Source organism: Lynx rufus, unplaced genomic scaffold, assembly GCF_022079265.1.
Source record: "Lynx rufus isolate CCGP_SWC_20201006 ecotype Redwood Valley unplaced genomic scaffold, mLynRuf1.p SCAF_21, whole genome shotgun sequence".
NCBI lineage: Eukaryota > Metazoa > Chordata > Mammalia > Carnivora > Felidae > Lynx > Lynx rufus.
The window spans coordinates 24,954,563-24,970,839 of record NW_025814836.1 but is presented as its reverse complement, the minus strand read 5'-3'; the positions used below and the strand labels follow the sequence as shown (position 1 = coordinate 24,970,839).

Here is a 16,277-nt window from a genome sequence, read left to right as displayed (position 1 = left end):
CGATAGCCTCTGGGAAGGATCAGGTAACGCACTGCTGTGGGCCGTGTACCTCCGTTATGAACAGCCCTGTTCCTTCGCCTGAGAAGCTCTTGTCTGATTGATCTGCTCGGGCCCATTGTAATCCAAAGGGAGTCATAGATAACAGTCAAATCAGGGAGATTTTTAACCTGTATTTAAGCCAGCTCACTGATTTTTTAAAAAATCTTATTTTGGGAGTGCCTGGGTGGCTCAGTCGGTTGAGCTTCTGCTCAGGTCGTGATCTCCTGGTTTGTGGGTTCGAGCCCCGCGTCGGGCTCTGTGCTGACATCTCAGAGCCTGGAGCCTGCTTCGGATTCCGTGTCTCCCTCTCTCTCTGCCCTTCCCCCACTGGTGCATGCGTGCGCGCGCGCTCTCTCTCTCTCTCAAATGTTTATTTTTGAGACTCTCTCTCTTAAATGTTTATTTATTTTTGAGAGAGACAGAGTGCAAGCGGGGGAGGTATAGAGAGACAGAGGGAGACACAGAACCCGAAGCAGGCTCCAGGCTCTGAGCTGTCAGCACAGAGCCCAACGCGGGGCTCAACCTCATGGACCGCGAGATCATGACCCGAGCTGAAGTCGGACGCCCAACCGCCTGAGCCACCCAGGCACCTCTAAAAAAAATTTTTAATACAAAAATAAGACTTTATTTTTTAGAACACTTACAGGTTCACAGCAAAATTGAAAGTACAGAGATTTCCCATATACCCCCTGGCCCCGCACATGGACAGTGACCCCCTCCTTATCCACATCCCCCACCGGAGGGTACATTTGTGACAATTGATGAACCCACTTTGACATGTCATTATCACCCAGAGACCACAGTTTATGTTAGAATCCACTCTTGGTGGTGTACCCCCTCTGGGTTCAGGCAAGAGTATAATGACACATATCCGTCATTATAGTATATCGCACGGAGTATTGTCATTGCCCAAATATCCTCCGTGTCCTGCCTGTTCACAGCCCCCTGCCCTCACCTAACCCCGGTCAAGCACGGAGCTTTTTACTGCCTCCATAGTTTCGCCTTTTCCAGAAGGTTCATGTAGCTGGAATCACATAGTGGGTGGCCTCTTCAGACTGCCTTCTCTCCCTTAGCAATATGTATTTAAGGTTCCTCTGTGTCTCTTCGTGGCTTGATACAACTTGTGTCTTTTTAGCACTGAACAACATTCCGTTGTCTGGATGGACCGTAGTTCACTTATCCATTCACCCCCTGAAGGACATCTTGGTGTTTCCAAGTCTTGGCAGTGATGACTAAAGCTGCTGTAAAACATCCACGTGCAGGTTTTCGTGTGGATGTACGCTTTCAGCTCCAGGGAACAGAATTTCTGGGTCAGACGGTGAGGGTACGTTTGGCTTGGTAGGAAGCCACCAGACCGTCTTCCAGAGTGGCTGCACCATTTTGCATTCCCACCAGCAGTGAGTGAGCGTCTCTGTTGCTCTCCTCGTGAGCATCTGGTATTGTCAGTGTTCTGGACTTTGGCCATTCTAATGGGAGTGTAGTGGCCTCGTTTCTTCAGTAATATTTTTATTAAGACAATTTACTTACCATAAAATTTACCCTTATAAAGTATACAATGGAGTGGTTCCACTATGTTCCCCAAAGATGTGCAAGCATCACTACTATGTAATTTTAGAACATCTCCTTCACCTTGAAAAAGCAACTTGGCCAAAATTAAAAAAAAAATTTTTTTTTCAATGTTTATTTTTGAGAGAGAGAGAGAGAGCATGAGTGGGGGGGGTGGGCAGAGAGAGAGGGAGACATAGAATCTGAAGCAGGTTCCAGGCTCCGAGCTGTCCGCAGAGAACCCGATACAGGGCTTGAACTCATGAACCGAGATTGTGACCTGAGCCGAAGTCAGGCACTCAGCCGACTGAGCCACCCAGGCTCCCCATCGCTGGTCAAAATTTAAAACATCTGTGCTTCAAAGAACACCATGAGGGACGTGAGAAGATAATCCACGGGTGGGAGGAAATATTTGCAAGTCATAACCTGTTCAGGGACTTGTACCAAGAGTATATAAAGAACTCTTACAACTCAATACTAAAAGACAACCCAATTGAAAAATGAGCAAAGGATCCGAATAGATGTGTCCCTAGGGAGGATCTACAACTAAATGGGCAATGAGCTGCTGAAAAGATGCTGAATGGCATTAGCCGTCAAGGAAATACGAATTAAAACCACAGTAAGAGACTACTTCATACCCAGTGGGATGGCTGTTACAGAAAAAGACAGACAACAAGTGTTGGGGTTGTGGAGACATCGGATCCCTCATACATCACTGGTGGGGATACAGAGTGGTGCAGCCACTTTGAAAAACCACTTGACAGCTTCTTAAAAAGTTAAGCAGAATTACTACATGGTAACCCAGCAATTCCACTCCTAGGAATGTGCCCGGAAGAAATAGAAGTGAATACGTATGTCCACCGTCAAGTTATATGCAGGATTCCTTCTGGGGGTGATGGAGACGTTCCGAAATCAGATCATGATGTTGGCACAACTGTGCACGTGCTAGAAATCACAGATTTTGCATTCTAAGTGGGTGAATTGTAGAATTCTGTCTCAACTTAAAGCTGTGTTTTGGGGCGCCTGGGTGGCTCGGTCCGTTGAGCGTCCCACTTCGGCTAAGGTCATGATCTCACGGTACGTGGGTTCGAGCCCCCCGTCAGGCTCTGTGCTGACAGCTCAGAACCTGGAGCCTGCTTCAGATTCTGTGTCTCCCTCTCTCTCTGCCCCTCCCCCGCTCATGCCCTGTCTCTCTCTGTCTCAAAAATAAATAAAAACATTAACAAAAAAAAAAATTGTAATTTAAAAAAAAAAGCTATTTTTAAAAAGATCAGAATAGGGGTGACTGGGTGGCTCCATCAGTTAAGCTTCTGACTCTTGATATCAGCTTGGGTCATGATGTCACGATTCATGAGATCGAGCCCCACGTCAGGCTCTTTGCTGACATCACAGAGTCTGCTCGGGATTCTCTCCCTCCCTCTCTCTCTGCCCCTTCCCCGCTCTCTCTCTCAAAATAAATAAACTTTTAAAAACATATAAAATAAAATAAATAAAAAGACGAGAACAAGCAAAAAGAATAATATCTCCCCCCCCGCCAGCCACCCATTAACCGCCCCTCCTCCCCACCTGCACAGCCCCTGGTAACGTCAGGAGATTGGCCTCATCTTGATATTTCGTGTAAATGGAATCCTGCAACCTGTGACGTTTTGTCCTTGGTTTGTTCCACTTAGCATCTTTCCCTGTGTGCTGTAGCACCCGGCAGCACCTTGTTCCTTTCCATGGCCTAATAATACTCCATCGTGTACCCATTCATCAGTTGACGGACATTGGGGTTGTCTCTGCTTTTGGGCCACTATAAGTATTATGATGCTGTGAACATTCAGGCACCAGGTTTTATGTGGGCCTGTCTTTTCATTTCTCTTGGGCATGTGCCTAGGGGTGGGACTGCTGGGTCATATGGGAACCCCGTGTTTCACTTCCGGAAGAACCGTCAGACTGCTTTCCAAAGTGGCTGTACCGTTTCTACAATCCCGGCAGCAACTGATTTTTAAGTGAAGACTAGATATACACTCTTCACGCTGAGTTTCCCGAGTCCTGGGATGGAGTCTACCCTTCCCTGTCCCCATACGGCACCGCATAGCCCCTCAATTGGAAGATGGAGGAACCCCCCAAATGCACACACGCGCTCCCCAGGTTCAGGGCTCTCCGGAATCGTGCGGATTCCGCCCAGCAGCTATTCCCCGGAGCCTCCGTGTCGGGGCTCCTGTGAGAGCTTTCTCTCTTTAGTAATAACGTTATATTCTTCAGGCCTCTATCCCCTTTTGAGGAATTCATCTTAGAAATATATGGGAAGCTTGTTCTTAATACTAGAACTTAGCTGACAAGAACCTCCCTGTCTTCTCTTTCAGCCGTGTGTCTGCACACCGGGCACCCCCACCCACGCGCAGCACTTGAACGTGCAGCTGGGCGTGTGCACAGGGCTGTGAGCCACACAGCCCAGAGGGTAGAATCAGGGAGTCGTCCTCAGTGTGGTTGGCCGCATCGTGTCCACCATCTGGGTGGACTTTTAGCCTCTCCCACACGTTGGGGGGTAACCACGTCCACATTTGGACAATTCTCCATTCAGATCACACTCTTTCAGATCATCCAGGGCGGCCCCTGCGTCACCGTCCGGGGCGACTGCTTTGGTCAACATAGAGACTGGCGAAAACAGGACCGTTCACCCCTCCCGTGCTCTTAGTAACAAGCAAGGTGTCCCCTCCCAGCCCGCGCTCTCCTCTCACGGAACTGGTTCCCGGCCCATTGTCGCAGGCAGAGCAGCTGGTGACGTGTTCCCCGCCTCCCGGGCCGCTGCTCGTCTTCCCGGGGCACCGCGTACCCGCCTGGGTCTGGGACACGGCGGGCACACGCTGCTCGGCGCATGTCACTGAACGGAGGACCGACCGCGTGGTGTTCGGCAAAGCCCTGCGTGGGTCACTCACGCTCCCCGTGGGCCTGTGTTCTCTCCCGCAGGCCATCGGCTGCACTCTCAACTGTAGCTGCCAGAGTTTCAAGCCGGGGAAGATCAACCACCGCCAGTGTGAGCAGTGCAGACACGGATGGGTGGCCCACGGTAACTATGTGTCCTCTTCCCGTGGCCTGTCGTGCCCCCTCGGAATAACCTAGAGCGGTTTGGGAACGGCGAACGTTAAATGCCTTCCCAGACGGCGAACCCTTGTGTGTGGCCCCGATCTCTGGCTAACAGGCCAGGAGCTTTGCGTACGATCCCTTTGAACCTGAACGACCCTGCGCGAGGGGTGTGCTGGGTCATTCTGCAGCGACAGCAGCTCATGCAACGGCCTCCAGGGTTGCCAGATACAACCCAGAATGCTCGGTTAAGTGTGAATTTCAGAGACACAACAACTTAAGCTTAACTGTGTCCCCGTGAATATTTTTCGTATAAACGTATCCCACTCAGTCACTGTTTACGTGAAATCCACGTTCGTGTGTAACTGGGCGTCCTGTATTTCAGTTTGCCAAACCCCAGAACCCCACACCAGCCCTGTGCAGCTGGTGAGTACTTGCAACGCGACTGGTGTGGCTGAAGGACTCCATTTCCAGTTTGGTTGAATTTAATGAATGAAATAGTTGAATAAGGTAAAAATAATTCAGTAAAGTTAAACACGTAATAAATTTAAGCAGCCGTGCGTGCCTGATGACCGTCACATTGGACGGCATAGATTTCGGTGGCTTAAATCGGCAGAGCCTGATGACTTGCACGACAAGGCAGAGCCTGATGACAGACGAGGGCACGAACCCAGATCCGTCCGATCTTCACCGGCAGACCCTGTTCTTCCTGATTTTTCTGTCTTTTGATTATGCACCTGCTGCATTTGTCTTCACTCCTTGTCCTTGCATCTGTCCTACGTGGGGCTATTTCTTACTCCTTAGGGATGCCACAGGGAAGAAAAAAGAATCTCAAGCCGGGCCGTTTTATTTTAGAAGTTCTTGTGAATAATTTAGAGCCTGATAGCTCTTAAGATGGTTAATCAAAGGCGCCTGTGTGGCTCAGTCGGTTAAGTGTCCAGCTCTTAATTTCGGCTCAGGTCATTATCTCATAGTTCGTGAGTTTGAGCCCCACGTCGGGCTCCATGCTAACAGCACAGAGCCTGCTTGGGATTCTCTCCCTCCCTCTTTCTCTCTGCCCCTCCCCTGCTCACGCACTCTCTCTCTCCCTCAAAATAACTTAAAAAAAAAAAAGATTGTTAACATTTGCATATTACTGGTTTTTTTCTGTTGAAACACATACCTGAGAGCTCACACTAGCCTACCACCTTCTCCGTGTTTCTCTTAGAAGTAGGATCTTTACAAATGGACTTTCTTTTCTTCAATTTGATTTTTCAGCTCTAAGCAAGCTGAGGATCCCTCCCGTGTATCCCACAAGCCAGGTGGAGATTGTCCAGTCCAATGTGGTGTTTGACATCAGCAGCCTCATGCTGTACGGGACCCAGGCCATCCCTGTTCGCCTGAAAATCCTACTGGACCGGCTCTTCAGTGTGTTGAAGCAAGATGAGGTGCTCCAGATTCTCCATGCCCTGGACTGGACCCTTCAGGATTATATCCGTGGATATGTGCTACAGGTATGGTGAGCGTGGCCATGGTTCTCCTGGAACGTCGTCTCGAATCCATGTTCCAGTAAATGATGGAACCCGGTCGCCTGTAGTGCTCCAGTCATTGGTGGGCATCATTCCCTTAAATATTTTTCCCGGGGTGCCTGGGTGGCTCAGTTGGTTAAGCATCTGACACCTGACTCTTGGTTTCAGCTCAGGTCACGATCTCATGGTTTCGGGAGTTCAAGCCCACGCTGGGCTCTGCACTGACAGTGTGGAGTCTGCTCGGGATTCTCTGTTCTCTTCCTCTGTCTCTGCCCCTCCCCTGCTCATGCTGTCTCTGTCCCTCCCAAAATAAAAAATAATGATAATAAACTTAAAAAAATCTTTTTAAAAATTTTTTCTAACGGCTTAAGCCCCCACCTCGTGTTCTGGGGAAAACGCAGTGCTTTCCCCCAGATACCCGTGAAACTTCCGGACGTGGGAGCAATTGCATGTTCTGTGACTCAGATTCCACCGAGCCGGCCCTCCTGCAATGAAGCGCTTGCCCCACGTTACTGTCCCCAAGCCACCTACTGACGCGAGGCCCTGCCTGTGCCAGATTTTACTGAGGGTGTGGGTGGGGGAGAATGGGAGTTCCAGAACCACACGGCGGACAGTTACGGCTTCATGCTGCCCCACTTCTGGTCTTCCTTCCCGGGCTCCACCCTCCTGGGATGTGTCTGCCTTCCGGCTCCCGCTCGTTCTCTCGCTCCTGGACTCCCTTCCGGCCCCCGCACGTGTTCTCATCTCTCGGCTGTGCCGTGCCCTCCTCCCCTTCTTCCTTTCCGTTATTTTGCAGAGTAGTCTTACCTCCTCCTCGACCAGGTCGTGGAGGTAGGCCTCACGTGTCACATCTGCAAGCAAAGGACATCTTTCCTGGTACGAATGGTAGCATTTCTCTGACATCTGACACAGCTGCAGCTTTTTTCTTGCTTTGACATTTTCTTGCTTTGACATCCACCCTAGGAAATGTCACAATTTCCCTGAAACGGACATTCGCTTCAGTCTCCTCCAGGTAGGCCGTGTCATTAACACGAACACTTACAACCATTTATCGACCTGGACCTTCTTCTGGTAAAATCTCACAAGGCAGGTCAATTATCCCCATTTTCCAGCTGAAAAGCCAGAGGCTCCAAGTGCCTCTGAATCGTGGCCAAAGCCACTCAGGTCATACGTGGCCAACCCAGGATTTGAGCCCGTTTCTTTCTAACCCCGACGCCCACAATATTCCTCTGAAGGCATATTTGCTCACCTTGGATGCAGGACCCCCAGCAGGCTCAAAGCAACCTTTTATGTAGAGTAGCATTATGATCTTACATTATGACATAGATCAATATTTAATGATCCTAATAATCTTGCTTTCTAGTGTTAGGATTAAAAATATGGAATCAATTACCTTGAACCTCTAGTACATCAAAAATTTATGATGTTACATCCCTCATCATCTTCAGAACTCTTACATGCATTGTGAAAGATCTCAGTAGGCCATCAAATACATGTTCTGTGATAAAATATTTATTGTAGTTTTGGGAAAAGTTAGGCCTTGCTAGAGTTTGAAAGATCTCCAACACTCCAGTGTAATTAAATCTCTGCTTTGCAAACACGGCCAGTGGATCAATACAGGTTCATTTGCTTTCTGATGTGAGTTGCTTGGGAAGATTATTAAACTCGCAGCAAAATAAATACTTGAGCTGTGCTAGGCCTGATTGCTCTGTCTATACTTTTTAGATAAAGAAGTTACTGTTGTTCAAATGATACATATTTTAATTTTGGGCGGGGGGGGGGGAATTATTATGCCTAATGCCAGACAACCAATTGGTTGGAAGTAAGATGGAAAATAATCACTTAATTTCCCTTAGGCTTGAGTAATATAATTTTATTTCTCTCTTCTGGACCACCGCTTATAATTGGTGCAGGTTATTTTCTTCACAGAGTCTCTGGCCTAGGAGAGTACGGGGGAGGGGGGGCGGACTCCGCGAGCCCCGTGCTCGTCCGGGGGGGCGTTTCGTTTTCGTTTTCCAGTATGCGCCAGGGCGCCCTGCGGTGCTCGTGGGGGCCCTGACCGCGCGACTCCTTCTAGAGAAGAAGGCGAGGAGCAGTAAAATTAATTGCGCTTTTTAATTCCGGCTCAGGATGCGTCGGGAAAGGTGCTGGACCACTGGAGCATCATGACCAGCGAGGAGGAGGTGGCCACCTTGCAGCAGTTCCTTCGTTTTGGGGAGACCAAGTCCATCGTGGAGCTCATGGCAATTCAGGAGAAAGAAGAGCGGTCCGTCATCATCCCGCCGTCCACGGCGAACGTGGACATCAGGGCCTTCATCGAGGGCTGCAGCCACAGGGGTGCCGGCCTCGCCGCTCCTGCGGACAAGGGGAACCCCAGCAGCCTGCACCCCTTTGAGAACCTCATCAACAACATGACCTTCATGCTGCCTTTCCAGTTCTTCAACCCTGTGCCTCCCACACTCGTAGGGTCCCTGCCCGAGCAGTACGTGCTGGAGCAGGGTCAGGACCAAAGTCAGGACCCCAAGCAGGACATCCACGGACCCTTCCCCGGCAGTGGCTTCGTGACCTCCAGCTCCACACCATTTCAGGTGGAAAGAGAGCAGTGTCTAAACTGCCCGGATTCGGTGACGAAAAAGGAAGACAACGCCCATCTGAGTGACTCCAGCCCGTACAACATCGTCACGAAACTCGAAAGGACACAGCTGTCCCCCGAGGCCAAAGCGAAGCCCGAGAGGACCAGCCTGGGCGCGAAGAAGGGCCGGGTGTTCTGCACGGCCTGTGAGAAGACCTTCTACGACAAGGGCACGCTCAAGATCCACTACAACGCCGTCCACCTGAAGATCAAGCACAAGTGCACCATCGAGGGCTGTAACATGGTCTTCAGCTCCCTCAGGAGCCGGAACCGCCACAGCGCCAACCCCAACCCCCGGCTGCACATGCCCATGAACAGGAACAACAGGGACAAAGACCTGCGCAGCAGCCTGAACCTGGCCGCCTCGGACGGCTATGAACGCCCGGCCTTCACGGTGAGCTCTGCCGACTACAGGCCCCTGGCCGGCTTCGGTGCGGGGGAGGCTTCCGGGGGCCAGCCGGCCTTCCCCAGCCTTGGGCAAAACGGGGTGCTTTTCCCCAACCTAAAGACGGTCCAGCCGGTCCTGCCTTTCTACCGCAGCCCGGCCACTCCGGCCGAGCTGGCGAACACGCCCGGGGTGCTGCCTTCTCTGCCTCTCCTGTCCTCTTCCATCCCGGAACAGCTGGTGTCGAACGAGGGGCCGCTTGATGCCCTCCCCAAGAAGAAATCCCGGAAGTCCAGTATGCCCATCAAAATCGAGAAGGAGACCGTGGGAATCGCCAACGAGAAGAGGCAGGCGCTCAGCTCGGATGAAGACGTGCCCCCGCGGGTGGCCCGCGGGGATGAGCCGGAGGCCTGCAGTCCTCAGTCGGACAGAGCCCCCGGGGACCAGGACACGCAGTCAGGAGGAGAGACGGGCTGCCGCGGAGACTCGGGGATGAAGGCCGGCGGAGCCATCAGCAGAAGCCCCGAGCAGGCCCCGCAGCGCACGGAGAGCGAGGCTAAGCAGGAGCCCGTGGTGCCGAGGGGGCCGGACGACGGCGGCCGTGAGCTTCACCTCACACCCGGGACGGAGCCCTGCGTGCCCTTTCCGGACTACATCAGACTGCAGCAGCACCTGCTGGCCGGCGGGCTCTTGGGCGCTCTGTCCAGCAGGGGGATGGCTTTTCCTTGTTTCGAAGAGTCTAAAGAGCCGGACGTCGCGGGTCAGCGTGCACTCGGCCGGCAGAAGGAAGAAAACCGCTTCCAGTGCGACGTCTGCAAGAAGACCTTTAAGAACGCCTGCGGCGTGAAAATGCACCACAAGAACATGCACGCCAGGGAAACCCACGTGTGCACAGTGGAAGGTTGTAACGCCACCTTCCCCTCGCGCAGGAGCAGAGACAGGTAAGACACCCGTCGGTAATCGTGTCTCCCAAGGCACCGATTCTTAAGCTCTACAATGCGTCTGAGTCACCTAGACACACATACTTCTGAGCCCTGCCTGTTGAATTTCTGCTTCAGCAGGTCAGGGGGCGGGGGGGGGGGGGGCCGAGAGTTTGCGTTTCTGAGTTCCCAGGGGACTACCGCTCCTGCTGTTCCAAGGACCACGGTTTGAGAAACACTGTTCTACGGATCCGCATTCCCGAATTCTCAGTTCCAAATCTAAACACCCTTGGCCACAAAACCTGATCTGAAATGACATGAGCCTGTTGCTAATCTTATTTTTTTTTTAATCTCTCTACGCGTGGATTTTCTTATTCTATGTTCCATGCAGAAATACTAATGGATTCATTATGGGGACATGAACAAAATATTACAGTGTATGCAATGATTCTGCCTTTCTAAAGTCTAAGCAACTCTGAATTCAGAAACACATCTGGCCCAAAGGGTTGGGGGTAAGGAATCGTGAGCTGGTCTCACATGAGGCAGTGGTGGGGAGGGGCGTTACAATCCTCAGTGTAACTTCCCCCAAACTTGTCTGCTTTTCATTTTATGATATGAAGCCCACCGGATGAAATATTTTCTTTTATGTCTATTTAACCAGCTACGTTCAAAAAAAAGAATAGCTGCTTGATTGAAGGTTTTTAAATTATTTTTTTCAGTTTATTTATTTTGAGAGAGGGAGGGCACGCAGCGGCGGGGAAGGGGCAGACAGAGAGGGAGAGAGAGAACCCCAAGCGACACGGGGCTCGATCGAAGTCGTGAACCGTGAGATCATGACCTGAGCCGAAATCAAGAGTCTGACGCTTCACCGACTGAGCCACCAGGCACCCTGAAGATTTTTTAATCATTAAGATATCAAAGAACAAAGACACTTAGCAGGTTCCTTCGGGGTTTGTGATGTTGGTTGAAAAGCAAGAGTCACTGGGTACTGGGTGTTGTGAAGCACAACACAGCGTCAACCTGTTTGCAAAGCGCCCAGGTACAGAGCGCCTCTCATCACTCCGGGACACAGCACGGGCATTGCTGCCTTGTGTATGCTTTTCTTCAGGAACTTGAGTCCCATAACCACCCCTCGGGCCACCTTCCTCCCCAGCCTGTGAAGGGAAGCTTGTGCATAACCAGGAGGTGACCCCAGGAGGCTTTAAGGAAAAGACTAGCTCTCTGATGAAATGCCATATGATAAATGCTAGAGGGTTCGCAGAATATTAACCGTGTTGCATTTGCTCAGACAAGCCTGACTTGAAGCAATTCAGCATCCCCGCTAGCTACCTTCGTCCAAAGCGTAACACCTGATTTCCTGAAGAGGGGGAAGGTACAGGTACTGCCCACAAGTTCCTGGAGCGGGCTCGTAAGAACATACTCGCCTGGAGCGAGGGGAAGAGAGCAAGGGTGGTAGGAGTTAAAATTCCTGTTTTCTCTCGCTGGCATGTTGAACCAAACCACCAGGATCCCCTGACTGGAGAACGTGCCCTTTTCCTTCATCCTCCAACAGGAGGCTTTGTTCATGACAAGGCTGTTCTGTTGAAGAAGAGATAGCTCTATCAGGCAGATTATCCTTGATATTTATGACAGCGTTCTGGCCCACAGCGCCCACCAAATTAGAAGGCCCCCTCCCCCACCACAGGAAGGCATCTTGAATTCTAAATTTCAACTCGTGATTTTAGTGGTCTGGAACTAGGAAGGCATTTTGCCTAGAGTCTGATTAAAATGGCACGTTTTCTCTCATTTTTTTAATGTTTATTTATTTATTTTGAGAGAGAGAGAGAGAGCGAGCGGAGGGGAGGGTCAGACAGAGAGAGAGAGAGAGAGACCCAAGCGGGCTCCACAGTGTCAGTGCAGAGACTGATGCGGGCTCGATCTCACACACCGTGGGATCATGACCCGAGCCAAAATCAAGAGCTGGACGTTTAAATGACTGAGCCACTCGGGAGCCCCCGAAGTGGCACCATTTTAAAAGGAGCTTTGTGGGCAGGCCTGGGGCCATCCCCCTCTTCTGGGGGTCAGAGATGAGAACTCTGTTGTCAGGATAATTTTCTTCCCTTCTTAGAGCCACTGCCAGCAGCAGTCACTAGGGTCCCTCAGGAAGGGACTGTAATAGCACCCTAGATGCTTCTTTAGCCAAGTGTGTGTGTGTGTGTGTGTGTGTGTGTGTATGTGTGTGTATATATATATATATATATATATATATATATATTCAAGAACTTTCTGTCAGGTGCTGTGGACACAGTCACTGCTCACAAAGGCCCACGGAGGAGACAGACCAGTAAATAGGCAATTTCAGCTGAATGTGGTGGCCGCTATCATGTGAGAGATACAGACTGCTGTGGGCACATAGTGGAGGTACCTACTGGACTCTGAGAAGTTAGGGAAAGCTTCCTGGAAGAAGGGGCATGACTAAAGCAGCAGCTCTCAGTCGGTTTGGTCTCAGAACCCCTTCACAAATTCTTAAAACCTGAGGGCCCTCAAGAGCCGTCAGTTGGGTGGTCTAGTTGGGTTTATAAGTATCAGTGTTTACTGCATTAGAGATTAAAACTGAAAAAAAAATCAATATTTCATCCCTTAAAGTAATACACATAGCATTTAATGAAAAATAAGCCCGTTTTCCAAAACAAAAGCTCAACGAGAAGACTGGTTTTGTTTTTACGTTTCTGCAAATCTCTGTAACGTCTGGCTTAGCAGAAAATAGCTGCCTTCTTACATCAGCTTCTGCATTCAACCTGTTCCAAGACCACATGTCACGTAGCCCCCGGAAAACCACAGTACGCTCGGGAAGGGACGACAGTGAAAAAGACAAATCATGTCATCACAGATCATGTCTTCGTGTCCTCATGAAATGAGTTTCGACTTCAGGGTACCCCTGAAAGGGTCTCACGACCACTAGGGGTGCCCAGACCACACTCTGAGAACCACTAGTCTACGGAGGCAGAAACCGGGGAGGACGAGGGAGGAGGATAGGGATGGAAGTGTCGGGGAAGACACACACGCACGCGTGCACGCACACACGCGTGTACGCACACAGCCAGCAGGCACAGCATTAGCAATCCTGGAAGCAGGAAGCTGGCACACGGGCCAGTGGGTTTTGCGTTTGTGGTAGTGACTGGTTTAAGGGCACGTGGCACCCCAGGAAGGCTTAACGAGCAGGTTGGAGGATCCCACACGTTCACTCTCGGTGTTCCTGGGGGTGCTCAGGCTGACAGCTTGGCCTCGTCACGGCAGGGACCTTCCCGTGCAAAGTTCCAGCGAGCGTGTCTGTCTGACTTTTTTCTAACCACTCTCGCGTCCCGGGACGTACGTGTCAATCTAATGTCTGGTTTTCTGCCGACACATACCTGCCCCTTCAGCCCAGCACGCTGACATAATCACAGGGCAGCAGTGCAGTTGGCAAGGCGATCCGAGACTGCGGTGCTGAGGACGTCCAGAAAAAGAACGTGCGAGGGATACGAGGGAGGAGTCGAAGAGCAGATTTTACACTTTCCTTGAAATGGGATGCAATTTCCACCCATTTCCCCACCACCCCCACCACCACGTCTTTGGAGGTTTCGAAGAGAAAATTCAGTTCCTAGCTATTTGCGGAGGGGACCGTGCGTTTTTCCCAGCGTGGGCCTGGCACACGTTCTCGTCTGTCCTGGTGGGGGAGGCTCTTTTCCACTTGGAACCATTTTCCTGTCACCTGTAAGATGGTACCCCTTGCAGTCAGGACTGTTTCTGCCAGCCAGAAGTTAGCAGGGGATCTGTGAGCGAGGCCACCATTGATTGACAAGTTATGTCTAAATGATATTGTGTGAGTAAGCATGTGTCATAAATGGATACTCATTGTCTGCCCTTCAGGAATAATCATTGGGTAGAAGGCTGGTAGTGTGTTCAATGCTGTACTTGCAAAACTCCTGTCTGGCTTATAGTGAAACGTTGCAAATATGAACCGAACTTAGCGTTCTCTCCCTCCCTCCCTCCCTCCCTCCCTCTGTCTGTCTCTCTCTCTCTCTCTCTCTCTCTCTCTCTCTCTCTCTGGCTAGAACACACAATTTCTAGCCAATCAGGTTTGCTCACCTGTGTGAGCACTTGACAGGTGTGTTAATGCCATAGACCATGATGCCAGCCACCCAGAAAATTGGAAATTTTCTAGTGGGCACGTTAAAGTATGAGAAGCTCAGGTGACGTGAACTTTAACAATGTATTTTGTTTCATTCGGTCTATCCGAAATCTTGTCATTTCTGTGTATGTCGCAGCCACGTTTCAGGGCCTCCGTGGTCACGAATGAGCAAGCTATTGTACCGGACAGTACAGCTCTAGAAGATATTTCTTGGTTTCTCTGAAATAAAGCCCTCCACGTGGGGTGCCTGGTGGTTCAGTCAGTTAAGCCTCTGACTTCGGCTCAGGTCATGATCTTGCGGTCCGTGAGTTCAAGCCCCACGTCGGGCTCTGTGCTGACAGCTCGGAGCCTGGAGCCTGCTTCAGATTCTGTGTCTCCCTCTCTCTGCCCTTCCCCTGCTTGTGCTCTGTCTCTCTCTGTCTCCCAAAAATAAATAAACACTAAAAAAAAGGTTGCTCAAGGGGCACTTGGATGGCTCAGTCAGTTAAGCAACCGACTCCCGGTTTCAGCTCAGGTCACGATCTTAAGGTTTGTGAGTTCAAGCCCCATGTCAGGCTGTGTGCTGACAGATCGGAGCCTGGAGCCTGCTTTGGATTCTGTGTGTATGTGTGTGTCTCCCTCTCTCTCTGCCCCTCCCCTGCTTGTGCTCTGTCTCTCTCTGTCTCTCAAAAATAAATAAACCTTAAAAAAAAAAATTTTTTTTTGAAACAAAGTGCTCCACTTAATTCCTTATTGGGACCAGTTTTCTCTGGGGTCCCCTGGTTGCAGGGTCCCAGGTGACTTGACCTGATCAAAGTAGTCTAGGCATTCTCTCTAGATGAGGTCCAGGAAGGTCCGTGTCCATCACGAAGTTAAGAAGTTAAGAAGGGCTGTGTATTCCCAGACTCCAGACTATCCGCTTTCCTCCTCAATGCTAACTTCTGACGGGTGGTGGACAGCCTTGGGCCAGCATCCACTAGACCTGCATTTCACCCCTCTCCCCTTATCGTCGCTTCTTCCGTGCCACGAGCGTTTTGCGGTATCCAGCTCGTGTCTCCACTTGGAATGTTGACTGTTTCTTACAACAGCCCGACCTATTGCTAACCATATGTTCCCTCTTGTAGACACAGTTCAAACCTAAGTCTCCACCAAAAAGTGTTGAGCCAAGAGGCACTGGAGAGCACCGAAGACCATTTCCATGCAGCCTACCTTCTGAAAGATGTGGCCAAGGAGACCTATCGGGATGTGGCTTTCACCCAGCAGGCCCCCCAGACATCTGTCATCTTCAAGGGAACGAGTCGGATGAGCAGTCTGGTTTACCCAATAACCCAAGTCCACAGTGCCGGCCTGGAGAGCTACAGCTCTGGTCCGCCGAGCGAGGGCACCATCTTGGATTTGAGTACTACCTCGAGCATGAAGTCTGAGAACAGCAGCCATTCCTCTTGGGACTCAGACGGGGCGAGCGAGGAAGGCACCGTGCTCATGGAGGACAGTGATGAGGACTGTAACGGGCCGAGCCTTGTCCCCGGGGAAGATGAGTACCCCATCTGTGTCCTGATGGAGAAGGCCGACCAGAGCCTTGCCAGCCTGCCTTCTGGGCTGCCCATAACTTGTCACCTCTGCCAAAAGACGTACAGTAACAAAGGGACCTTCAGGGCTCACTACAAAACTGTGCACCTCCGCCAGCTCCACAAATGCAAAGTTCCGGGCTGCAACACCATGTTCTCATCTGTCCGCAGCCGGAACAGACACAGCCAGAATCCCAACCTGCACAAGAGCCTGGCCGCCTCCCCGGGTCACCTGCAGTAACAAGAGGGCGGAGCAGGTGTGCGAGGACACGTGTGCGGATCAGAATTCAGGAATAAGGTAGTCCAAAGAATCGTCTCTGGTTTTGTTTAACACCACTTGGGGCAAGCCAGGCAAAAAGGCTTTGAGTTGACTTCACCGTCTTGCTACAGCAGGATGCGCAAAAAACCAGCCTCGGAGGAAGTCAGCACTGGGGCCGCGCTAAGGCCCTGTTCTCTGTCGTGGCCCAAGAGGCTTTTCCCTGACC

At 51.0% G+C, this 16,277-nt stretch overlaps 1 protein-coding gene across 1 annotated transcript in view; it reads left to right on the top strand.

Annotated features, from left to right (window-relative positions):
• The window catches only part of BNC1 (basonuclin 1), a 29,161-nt gene extending 13,128 nt beyond the window's left edge, over positions 1 to 16,033 (top strand). The window contains exons 2-5 of the mRNA XM_047086534.1: positions 4,537 to 4,636; positions 5,908 to 6,143; positions 8,288 to 10,116; positions 15,349 to 16,033. Coding sequence (XP_046942490.1) covers positions 4,537 to 4,636; positions 5,908 to 6,143; positions 8,288 to 10,116; positions 15,349 to 16,033 — 2,850 coding nt within the window. The remainder of the gene's footprint in view (positions 1 to 4,536; positions 4,637 to 5,907; positions 6,144 to 8,287; positions 10,117 to 15,348) is intronic.
• The last annotated feature ends 244 nt before the right edge of the window (positions 16,034 to 16,277 follow it).